The sequence below is a fragment of the Homalodisca vitripennis genome, unplaced genomic scaffold (assembly GCF_021130785.1).
Source record: "Homalodisca vitripennis isolate AUS2020 unplaced genomic scaffold, UT_GWSS_2.1 ScUCBcl_7047;HRSCAF=14552, whole genome shotgun sequence".
Lineage (NCBI taxonomy): Eukaryota > Metazoa > Arthropoda > Insecta > Hemiptera > Cicadellidae > Homalodisca > Homalodisca vitripennis.
Window position 1 is genome coordinate 2,014 of NW_025783160.1, and position 12,987 is coordinate 15,000.

General features: G+C 33.7%; 1 protein-coding gene across 1 annotated transcript; it reads right to left on the reverse strand.

The window, feature by feature from the left end:
- Nucleotides 1-202: 202 nt before the first annotated feature.
- Nucleotides 203-9,999, reverse strand: LOC124374033 (DNA replication licensing factor MCM4-like). Its single transcript, XM_046832335.1, has 7 exons — nt 9,923-9,999; nt 4,654-4,970; nt 3,127-3,230; nt 2,672-2,869; nt 2,243-2,477; nt 1,505-1,747; nt 203-450 (listed from the first exon to the last, which is right to left on the reverse strand). The coding sequence occupies exons 2-7, from the start codon at nt 4,964-4,966 to the stop codon at nt 218-220; spliced, it is 1,326 nt and encodes a 441-aa protein (XP_046688291.1). The 5' UTR covers nt 4,967-4,970; nt 9,923-9,999; the 3' UTR covers nt 203-217.
- Nucleotides 10,000-12,987: the final 2,988 nt, after the last annotated feature.

The following is a 12,987-nucleotide window of genomic DNA, read 5'->3' on the forward strand; positions in this document are numbered from 1 at the left end:
TGTGTTGCTGGGGGACTATGTTGAAAAGTAACAAAATTTTTTGTACTGATACCGTTATAAACTGTTTTTGAGCTGTAGTGATTTGTCTCGTTACTTATTGAATCACCTTGTATTTGATCAAACACAAGGTGTTTCATTTATTTTAAGATTACAGACAACATAGACAACAGTTACAATCTACATGGCTGATCTATATGATAATCTATTAAAGAAATTATTACCCATCCTCCTGTTCATAGAGTCGCTTTGAATCTGTCTTACGGAAATGGACCACGTCAATGTGGGTACGGTAGACTGAGCGCACGTTTCGCATGCGCGGGTTAACTTGCAATGGCATTGCACGGTAGATACCAGTCACGGTCACTCTGTCACCAGGATGTACTGCGTCTACCAGGTCATTGTGAGCAAACAGTACCACAGTATGTGGAGTCTGACCAGCTGGCATGTCGTCTGCAACACACACACACACACAAATATTCCTTTACTTATTCTAAATGAATACAGTACATCACCACTAAGAAGCACTATATCAACTCTAATTACAACATAACCTAAACTGTACCAAATGGTTTGATTGCACATAAGAAAGTTTATTAAAATAATAAAGACGAGTAAAATAGAGTAGCATTTTATTTTTATAAAATATTCAAACAATGATTGCAGCAAAAGAAGCATTGGAAATCACAATATTGTTGAACAAAACAATAATGCTATAGTATCAGTGTTGCTGACATATAATTTTCTTCCTCCATATCAATTAAGAAAAACAATGTTGATGGCCAACAATAATTACGTTTATTGCAGCATATTCTAATCTGAATGTGATACCATTGGCAGCCTAGGGCACTCTGAGAAGGGCAATGTTGTAAATATGTTAATTCGTTTTAATGTGAGTTTAACATTTATTTGGAGAATGATTGTTGCCAACGTGGTGAAATATACTCTGCTTGATCAGTTGCATTAGTTTTCAACTCACTTTCGTCTTTTTTTAGTTTGTGACGTACTGTAGAGTTGTAAACATAAATAAATATAACTGACTAAACGACACAATAAATGTCCAAAAAAATGTGTGGGTCTTTAAATAGTGTAAACTACATACAGAAAACTAAACTAACCTAAAAACAAGTGCTTTTTTAGCATATAATGACTTTTAAAAATACTTCATCATTAGTACATCACTAAGTGGATGTTTCTGCATTGGCACCTGGCCACTCCTACCCCATCCAAATAAGGGAAACAACATCATAGGTACATCTGAAAATTGACGTCTACCTACTTCCTTGTGCAGGTACTAGCAGGTTCTTATATCATTTAACGGCAAAATCAAAAAATTGTATAGTATTTCAGAGCCATAATTTACCACTTTTAAGCAATGAGTGTGTTTATGAGAATTAATTAATCAATAAACTTAAGAATTGTATTGTCTACCACAGATACAACCATAATAGAGGAATTATTTGTAGTCTTTTTTGAAATGAAAAAAAATTAATACAAAATCACTGACCTGGGGACTCCTGCAGCTTGACCATCTGCTTGTCTGTAAATTGAGACCGGTTGTGGACCAGGGTGAAGCAGAATTTGGTGCTACACTGTGTGCAGACGGTTGGCTCAGCGATACGCCCACGATCAATCTCCACCGACGCCGTGTTGGCACAGACCATACACTTGAAGAAAGCTTCACGCATTTCTGGCATGATGTTGCTTGTCCGAGTCACCATCCCACTGACACTGATCAGCTGGTCTATGTCTGTTGAACAATTTAGTCATATTTACAAAATACTATAGTATAAAATATGCAATTCTACTTGTGTTCTATCTCATTTTATATTAACATATTCTACTGAAGCAATAAAATTAAAATAAAGCACTATCATATTTAAATGCATTGTAAAATTGTGATGAATGAATTATCTTCTTGAACAGAGTAATACAAAATTTACAGTTTAGGTCATACTTCTTTTGAGTATGCGATAGTACGAATATGTTCAACACAAAACTTTCTTAGATCTTAGGTACATTTGAGTTTGGTTTTGTTATTTTAATGAACACAAAATAATTTGTATAAAAAACTAACACACATTTCAACAATACTTTTGTTGTTTTTAAATAAATTGCATATCAGAAACTAATTTTTCAATAATTTTATGCTAAGCTAATTCATCTTTAAAATTTAAGAAATAACAAGATCAATGTAAACTGAATTTAACGTACACATAAATTAATAAGCACAGATAATACATACCTTCTGGATTTAATAAGCGCATATTTTTGGTTTTCTGAGCATTAAAAGGTCGGACTTGTATCTGATGTTCAAGAACTGCAGCAGGATGGCGATCAAAAAACATCTCGTTAACAGCCATGTCCAGAGTTGGGATCACCTCTTGGGGATAACAGACCAGCTGGCGGTACAGTTCAGGGTCAAAGGTCTCTAAGTGACCACAGTTCACGTTCAAAAATGGTTCCTCCAGCATATGAATCTGTGCAGGTAATCATGCAATTATGAGTTCATAGATTACTGACAAGTACGTCCAGCTAGTTGAAACCAACTGTAGGAAATAGTACACAAGCTGACAGAGTAGTTAAGGTCAAAGATCTCCGTGAGCAAATCAAGGTTACTTCTTAAGAAAATGTAAAAAAATATCTGATTCACCTTAAATATTCTTTATCGTACCTCTTCCAATTTCTGCATGTACAGAGGTTCATTGGTGTCTCTGTTCTCAGGTTGCTCATCCTCATCAGTCTCTGTCTCTAAAAAGTTTTGTATGAACCGTTTGAATCTGTCCTTGCAGCGGCTGACCACAACATCTGTGCCCCAAATTACCAAGTTCGGACCCTGAGATGCTCCCTTCGCCCTCTGATGACGCAAATCCTGTCAACCGGTACATCCACCTGCACAATTACATAATATCATCAACTTGCTACAATTTTAATTTGTTATTAATGAAGTTTTATACTACTTCTCATGTTTTATTAGAACAAGTTTTCTTGATCTAGGCTTCAAACAAAATTGATAATTGTAAAAGTATACTTTTGAAGATTGAGGAAAACACAATATGACAACTTACTGGATCTGAATTAACGTTGACTTGTCGCATTCGTCTGTCTGTGCGGATGTCTGGCCGCAACCGGATAGGAAGTACCTCGGATACCTGATCTCGGGGTGCGCAGAGACCCCATGGAGCTCGGAGTGCCATAATTTAGAGGAGAGCTTAAGTCAATCTCACTCATTCCTACGGAATTCAGAATACAAATAATTCATACTTAAGTCCTCTAGGTTGTTTAGTTAACCCTTTGAGTGCCAGAGCATCGCTGTCAGCGATCCCGCATTATATGCAAGAAATGCCAGAATCGCTGTTAGCGACTTCTGCAGTAACGCTTATATTTTATATAGTATTTATCTAAATTGGCTCAATTACTATACATACGCATTCCAAAGGCTTCAACGTAACTTTTGATGTAGGGTTTTGTTGCATTCTGGTTAGATTCTGATTTTTACGGCGGTTGTAAAGTGAGCGCATCAGTCAAGTTTAGAACCGACCGCTATGCGGACGAGTCGTCACATGTTTTGTTTGCGCTGCTGTTTATTTCACAAATGATATTTAAAGTTTTTAAGTGTAAATGGGTAGTGTTAGTATCTTCAAATTATTTTGTTTGTGTATATTGTTCTAGTCTGTGTGTAAGTAGAACAATGACTTGGCCGCGAGTTACGGCGATCGTAAGCATCTAGTACTTTACTAAATACGTTTGTATAGTTTTTATGGTTTTTTGTGTGTTTGTTCAGTGATATTTACAAACAATGAGTCGTAAAAACATTGCTGACAATGAAGACCTAGCATTGCAGGCATTAGGTTTAAGCATTATTAGTGTAGACAATACACAGAGTGTTAGGTTAGGTTAGAACATTTCTAGTTTTGTAGTGGTTCATATTTTCATATTTATTTTCCAAACTTTATTTATAAGTATAAAAAAATGTTTATAAGTCTTTTTGTAAAGAATTAAATGGAGTATAAGATAGAATAACTAAAAGTGAAAAAATAAAATATTTCAATAACACTAAGTTGTGTCAAAATAAAAAACTATATGTTTTTTGCTCATAAAGTTTTTGTTAATATTTTGTTTATTTGTATAAAAACGTTAAATAAGTGATGAATGTATTATATGTATAAAAGAAAATATATTTATCTAAAAAGATATGATATGGTCAAACATCAACCAGTAAAGTACAGTGTAGTTGATGTTTATTTATCATGTGGCCAAGGTAAGTGGGAGGTTACAACTTGTGTTTATTAACTCTCATTAAAGTTTCAATATAATGCTAGTTTTTTAATTCCTTTTATTGTTTAGGATATTCACGAAGCTTATTTTAACTGCATAATATATATGAAACTTATCTAATATGTTTCTCTGGTTCTGGACCTGGTTTCAATTATTTCAAAATCTTTTTTTATCTTATGATAATGGATGGTTTCCTTAAATCTTTCAAGGAAAGTCCAGCTAGTTTGAGTTTAGAGACGTCTTAACACTTCAGTTATCATTCCACATTTTCTCTCCCAGCACTCAACCAATAGTAGTGTTACACATTTTCATAAGAGTGGTAAGGCTAATTCAATAATATTACTGTACTTTGGAAACAACCACATCAATGGAACTCACCCACGCCGAAAGGACTGGTTGGTGCCCCAATGTTCTGCGCAGGAGAGGATGGAGGGATTGACAGAGGGTCCGAGGGCTCCACCACTACATTATCCTGGTCAGTTGGAGGTGCACGCTGTGCACCAAACCTGAGTGGCGTGGAGGTTGGTGTACCAGAACGTGGAGATGTGTCCTCTCGTGCAGGAGTGCGTGGTCCACGCCTGGTGCGCGAACTAGGAGTTCGTGGCTCCACTGGCTGCTGTGGGGTTCTAGGGGCTTGGTCTGCCTCAGACCCTCGGGCACTACGCCTGGGAGTACGTCTTGGACTTGACATGTTCCTGAAATCAACATTAATCATAACGATGTTGGTTAAAATTGATTCAATGGTGTCTGGGCTTAAAAAATAACAAATTTAATTTCAGCCTATAGGCTAACTTACATAAAAACTTCAAATAGTAAAAAATTGAAAAACAAATATTTTCTACACAATTTTTTAATCTATGCTGAATTTATTCCTTCAAAAGTCAAATGCACATTGGAAAATGTTCTGTAATTTGTCGTTTGAAAGAGGATAGTTTCTTTTTTAAATTGAGTAGTAACTGCCAAGTATGTTATGATAAAATATAAGTATACATATATTTTTACACATATTAATATTACAATTATTGCTCATAAAAGTCTAGTAAAATGTACTGTTTTTGCTGGTACTATAAAAGGTTTGCAATTCAATTGAAATTAATAATTTTTCTGACAAGTTTTTTCCTTATCCTCTCCTTTTCTGGTCAAATATTGTTTTTTTAACAAATCTATATGATTATATTTTTAACAAAACAGATAGTCCTTCCACGAAAACCATATTAAATCTATAATTTCCAATGTTTAAATTTTTTTAGCAGAAACAATATACCGTATTAGTAATTTTGTTCAATATTTTTTCACCATCCAAATACAGTCGTACACATACAAATATTTTTGTTTGTAAGCTACCATATGTTACATCCTCACATTAAATGAAATCCCTCAAATCAGAAAAAAAGAATTTACAGAGTTCTTGAAACAAACTCGATATTCCGTGCAATCTTAGTTTCCAGACTCGCAGATGAATACGTGATCTGGGTTGCAATATAATAAGCACCCACCATCAAAATAGAATCATCTATATTCATGATTATTTAAACCACTGAAACCAAATGATTAAACAAATTGTGTTAGAAATATTTAAAATTACGGTATAGTTCTGCTGTTTTTATAAAATATAACAAAGTAATAATTGAATGATGAATAAAAACTATCTAGGCTAGTGTAATTATAAAATGTAATAAACAAAACAGTGTAACACTTAGTTCCTTTCTTATTTTGAAGGACAAACGTTGCTGACAGCTTGTGACATAAATAACACATGGACATCGTCATTGTACTTGCACCCATTTCTCAAATACAATACTCAGAACTAAGAAATTCTTTGACAGACAGAATAACACCACAAAATAACTTAAACAACAATGTGTGATAGTTAAATTACATTAGATCATTAAAAATAACCCAATTCAATTAATTATAAAAACAAAGTAATACTAATTAAAAATACAAACTTATTGATAATTCTAAATTAAAATAAAGCTTATAAAGTGACCTTTCAACCTGATATTAAATTATTTTGATCAGAGCACTCAACAAAGTCCCAGATACTGTAATAGACTCGCTTGATCTCTTCTCAAAACAGGGACTTGTTTTTACTGTCATAGAGTCTGGGAGAGCACTGATTAATAAATATCTCAAGAAAGCTAGTTCTATTGGCAGGAATGTTAGTTTTATTGGAGTGACAGTTAAGATAAAATTATAATAACCATTAATTTGGATGTTGGAAATTATGTGTTTTGAAAAGGTGGAGATTTTTGTGAACTAATGTCACACACAATTCAAAATGTAAATTAAAGAGAGGAATGTTAGAACATTGACCCTCCTAAAAAGTTACATGAGTTTCTTACAGGTTTCCAAAATACCACTCTTAACGTCCTAATCTGAAGTTTGAAATAATGGAATTTGGGCATACACTTTCGCATCCCCAATAATTACCGCATATGTGAGAAACATGGTAGATCAGCCCATAGTAAGTATCCAAAGTTACCAGTTTGATCTGGTATTAGCAAATTTTGTAGATTTCTTATAGACTACAAAATTCACAACTCTACTCACAAGTCTACTCTCTTGTAGACAAGCTCAATATGATCGTGGAAACATAATTTGTTGTCAATTTGGATGACGAGAAACTTTAATGAATCAAAAGAAGAAATCTATTTATCCTCTAAATAGAATGCAATCTGAATTCAAATCGAGAATTCCTGATATCAGTTTTCTCATTACAATGAACTGATTATGCAGAAAACAATGAGTTATTTTATGTGTTCCTTTAGAAGCTAGTCATGAGGTTAAAGCTATTTGGGACCATGACTGTAAGGGATGCATCGTCTGCAAAAAGACAAATTCTGGCATTGTCACTAATATTACAGTTTGGAGATCATTCACAAACAAAAGGAACAGGTCTGGTCCAAGTATCGAACCTTGTGGGATTTCTCTTATTATCTCAGTTGATTTTGATGAGGCTAATCTTTGACAGCCATGGCTGTCCAAAAATGGTAGCTGAACTAATTGTCTAATTGTGTTTTCCCACATAGGTAAGATGAAATCCAAGAGTACGACACACCTCTAATGTCAAGTAGATAGTTTTTTTTTATAAAATACTGTAATCAACCATATCAAAGGCCTTGGTCAAATAGAATAATCCTACAGCTGAATCACCCAAGTCTAGAGCCTTTGTCACAAATGTAATAACGGAGTTGACTGTCAGTGGTTGATTTTGTGAAGCCAAAAGGCTTGGAGAAAATTCATCATTCCTCGTAAGAAAAAAAATCTATCCAGAAATATTCTCTCAATATTTTGGAAAAGGTAGTAACCATTCCTTATTTTGTTTGGACTAATTTAGAAAAATAATAATTATTGTATGTAAATACCAATAATTACAATGTATCTGTATTCAATAGTTAAGGTATTTCTAATTAATGATTTGATACCTTGATTCAAATGTGGTAGTTACCGCTTACTATACTGCATCTATGGTTGCTTTAATTATGATTGCGGGTAGGGTACAATAAGCGGACCTGGTTTTTTATATTGATATTGACAAAACTAAATCGATAATTGATATAACTTAATTATAACTTTTGATATAACCGCCCGATTCTGATATTTTCTAATAACTAACTTGTACAATAGGCCTACTATAAACACTTTTTCATATAACGTATTTTCTTTTATAGATAATAAGATAGTCGAAAGCTCGTGGAGGACCATGAAACCAAGTTTAAAAGGTGGCATACCAGTCGACCTGCTTACAGCTTATCTCTGTCATTATTTGTACAGAAGAGAAGTACGGTTTTCTAGAGAAGATGCTTTAACAACTTCTCGAAAGCGGTTTAATCATTGCTACCCAGGAGGAAACATATAGATAATTACACATACTTCGTATTTCCTGTTATAAATGCTTTTTATATTGTTATCATTGTATTATTATTTATGAGTTTTTCCTATTTCCAGTTCTAATTGTTTTGTTTAATCGTTAGAGCTCATTCATTATTTATAAGATTATGTTAATTATTTTAATTTAAAATATGATTGTGATATGACTATAGATATGATTTATAAACGTGTACTTGATAAAATAAATATTAGGTACCGATGATTGTACCAATCGATATAAAAACCGGGTCCGCTTGTTGAACTCTAACCATGATTGCGACAAACATAGGTTAAAAATTCTGTAAACATTCTTATCATGTAATACATTATAATTCTAGTAAGTTTGGCCACAAATGTTAACGAATATAACTATGATACTATAATTTCCTAGAATAAAATTTAGTAAATGTTTACAATTCCCAATTCACACGTTTTGTTGTTTATATTCTCGGGGCAGATATTCTAGGAATAGACACAAATATTTATTTTGTTAAACGACATTATACAGTAGTATTTAGTAGCCTTTTGGCAGTTTTAAACCTGCTGAGAAATTTTATTTAAAAATCGAACTGACCGTTCAATTAAATTCAACAATAGCCATCTTGTAGCTAAAAAGAACAAACTAATTAAAACGTTGAGATTTAGGTTTTAGAGTCAACATTGAAAAGGACTATACCTCCTTTGTTACAACAGTGAAAAAACTACTTGTATATTATTTCAAAAGAAGCATTCATATTATTTCATGACTGGGGTAGGGTACGATAAGCGGACCCGGTTTTTTATATCGAAGAATGTAATCATCGATACCTAATATTCGTATCTCAAACCCTAGACTATCAATCGATATAAAGTATCTATAGTTCTCAATAACAATCATATGTTTTAAATTAAAATATGAATCTAATATTTACAGTGATCAAACAAATTATTATAACCAAAATTATGAAAACTGAAGACGACCATATTTGCTCCTCTCACAGTTGTTACAGTTGTTTCTTTCCCACAAATGTCACATAATGGGTTTTTCTGCACGAGTCCAACATGTTGAAGTCATGAAAAACATGTCTTATCATCTTCCAAAGCAATGTCGTGTAGTTTTCTAAAATTGACTGTAATTTTTAATAATCAAATGTTACTTATATAAAATTGAAATATTACATTAAGAGTTATTTGAAAGTGTTTACAGCTATTGATATAAATTATTTAATTGACCGTTAAAAATAATTTATTAGTATCGATTGATTATATCGATTTTTTATGATTAAGTAATATCATTTGCCAATTTCGATATAAAAAACCGGGTCCGTTTATCGTACCCTACCCGATGACTGTCCATATAATCCTGAAAATTAAACTGTCAACGTGTAATAATTGACGAGTCTTTGCCAAAGCATGGTGCTTCTAAGGCGTCTGTGACAATTATGTAAATAAATATTTGAAATCAGAAAAATAGGCCTAAAGTACTATAATTTCAATGATTATTCATTACCAGATAAGTTAGCCTAGGATATTTTATACTGAAAAACTGACTAAACACAACATTTGGATTTTACATAAATTAATTTCAGGGAAATTAAATTTGTATTTGGCTCTTGCCTTTATGAGCTACTTACCACCAACTGTTGAATTAAAATTAAGCTTTAAAACTGGAGAAGTCTTTGGTTATGTTAAGACAGTGCTATCACAAATTAATAAAAGTTTATGACAAAGATTAAATGTTAGTATAACTAACAAAATACGCCTTGTTTCAATAATAAAAATATACAAAACGTACACTAATTACTCTTCACTCACACAACCTTGTGACACAATCATCATCCTGACAGATTTGGCGGCAAAGCGGGAAGCAAGGATGCGAGGGACAAAGGCGGGGAACTAAGAATATTCAGATTGATTTCAGACGTCTTTGATATCATAATGATTTTCACTACGGACTTCTCTATGAGGAGGCATGGGATTTCCCGAAGCTTACTAGCCTATAGCTAACAATTATAAAAGAAAAGAACTTTCTCTAATAATTTAATTCAGAATAATGGATTTTGTTTTATTTGAAAATAGATATGCACATGTTACTTTACCGGGTGTCACAGATCTCTCTACTGGCATTTTCAAGAACTATTCTTGAGCAGACACAAATTAAAATAGTATTAAAACTTTCAAAAGCTTAATAATAGCCCTAACTGTTTAGATGATAAGAGCAGCTCAAATCAAAACAGCTTATTGTTATTGACTCACAAGCAATGCTGTAACATAATGCCAGTTGATATAGTTTACGACTTGGCTTTTAACATTAAATTGTCTCACTTATGTCTTATCTTACCCACTTAAAAACTTTATATACTTTTGGTATTGCATTTGTAATGAAATTGCCTAAATAAGATGTAATAAAGGTAACTGTATAATTATTTCTTTTCTTAAGATATTAACGCTTAAATATTATAGGAAGTCACCATTTTGAAAACAAAGTTGTAAAATATTGTTATTTTTGTTATAATTAAGCTTTTAGGTTTTAAAATTGTATACGACATTTCAACTCATTACAAAAATTGGGTATCAAATTAAAAATTGATGTAACTAAAATATAAAATGTGCATATGTTTGGGTAACTTTTGAGATTTTGAATCTTGTAATGTTTGAAATGTGAACAAAGAATAAACATCATAAGAAATAATCATCATAGAATAAACATCATAAAAATAACATCATGTATAAAACATTGTCCTCGGGAAATGAGCCTGCATGGGCTATAATGCCTGTGCGCAGACTCGAGTTGCTCACGCCTGAAGAAATAACGGACTGGATATAAATAAAAAAAAATGAATATAAAATATAATACAAAATAATACACTATTATATACCACATACATACATACCCACACATACATATGAGGTCCAATCAAAAAGTATCCGACCTCGTCGTGTATTGCGGCTTCTGCTGCCAATAATGAGATAAGATTTGTTGCGACAATAGTTCCTACTATGATAAGGAAAGGTACAAAGTCTTATCTTGATCCCCCGACTGGTTCGCCGGAGACGGGTCAGTATGTACTGATAATTCAAGTGCGCGTATCGATTTTCCCTAACTGTGAAGATGACGGAAAAAGTGGAACAACGTTATTGCATTAAATTTTGCGTGAAACTCGGAGAAAAACAAAGTGAGACCATTCGGAAAATTCAGCTAGTATTCGAAAATGAGGCAATGAGTGTTACGAAGATTTAAAGAGTGGTATAAACCGTTTCAAAAGTGGTCGAACCTCGGCAGAAAGTGACGCGCGTTTCGGGCCGACCAAAAACAAGTCGAACTCCGGAAATCATCGAGAAAGCAAAAGTTTTGATCTGTGAAAATCGTCGAATGTCTGTGGAGGAAGTAAGTACTAAGTTAGATGTCAGTTTCGGATCAGCTGAAGCAATTTTAACGGATGACTTGGGATTGCACCGGGTAGCCGCAAAATTTGTGCCAAAATTGCTGACAGACGAGCAGAAGCAACGGCGATTGGATGTTGCCGAGGACATGCTGCAATGTTGTGAGGATGATGCGGACTTTTTGACATCGATAATAACTGGAGACGAAAGTTGGGTCTATGGATATGACCCTGAGACCAAATTTCAGTCATCACAATGGCAGTCTCCCCAGGATCCCCGGCCAAAAAAGCAAGGCAAGTTTAAAGCAATGTCAAAGTGATGCTTACTGTTTTTTTCGACCACCGTGGAGTTGTGCACCATGAATATGCCCCTGAGGGTCAAACTGTGAATGCACAGTACTATTTAAGTGTCCAACGTCGTCTCCGAGATGCGATTCGCCGCAAAAGACCTGACTTGTGGGCGTCTCAAAATTGGCGGCTACACCACGACAATGCGCCAGCTCATTCTTCCCAGCTCATTCAAACTTTTTTGGCGAAACACGGCACTCTGCAAGTTCCTCAGCCTCCGTACTCTCCAGATATGGCTCCATGCGATTTTTGGCTCTTCCCCCACCTAAAAAAAACCATTGAAAGGCACCAGATTTGAAAGTCGAGAAGCAATTATGAAAAAAACGACGGCTGATCTCATGGCGATGCCGAAAAGTGATTTTCAAGACTGCTTCCAGAAGTGGAAAACGTCGCTGGAATCGTTGTGTTGCTTCTCAGGGTGCTTATTTTGAACAAAATTAACGCCAGCTTTTTTTCAGGTAACTTCAGTTTTACGTTGCACCAAAAGGTAGGATACTTTTTGATTGGACCTCGTATACATGCATACACATACATACGTGAATATGGAATGAATATATTAAAAAGAAAAAACCGTGTAATTTTGATTTGTACCTGTTTTAAAGTATTGAATATTATTAATTTTAAAAAACATTTACATATTAGCAACAATGGTAAATAAGCAGGGTCACCGCAGATTATAATGGGGTAGTGATAATGAGTGATGATGGGATAGAAGTGGTGGCTGTTTACATGTCAAACTGTCCGCCCGTAGTTCGTAGATAACAATGCCTTGGCCTCCTCAATAGACAATGATAATAACCACTGGTTAACTTTCCTTTTCAAAATAATTGTAGAAATTTTAGTGAAAAAACTAAAATTTGGAAACTGTTTTCTCATATTTATAAAAAGCACGTGAGCTAAACAGTATGAGTTGGTGTTTGAATAAGATTTAGTTCATTACAGTGGTAGAATTCCTGTTGATCTAGAATAACGTGTGTTATGGGTGTGTTGAGTTCTTTCAAATAAATCATCTAAATCTTTATACATGTGTATTAAAAGAGATTTTATAAAAAGTTGTCTTATTGTTAACATTTTAGTTTCTTGAAATAAAATGGATGTTGAAAAACTATGACATTTTTTAAAAGCTACT

Bases quoted from the DNA above. Each gene is read 5' to 3' on its own strand.
- LOC124374033 (XM_046832335.1), bottom strand. From the start codon at position 4,966: ATGTCAAGTCCAAGACGTACTCCCAGGCGTAGTGCCCGAGGGTCTGAG. The intron at 3,231-4,653 runs GTGAGTTCCATT...TGAATTCCGTAG, and splicing joins AACCAGTCCTTTCGGCGTGG to GAATGAGTGAGATTGACTTA. The intron at 2,478-2,671 runs GTACGATAAAGA...TTACCTGCACAG, and splicing joins ACATGCAGAAATTGGAAGAG to ATTCATATGCTGGAGGAACC.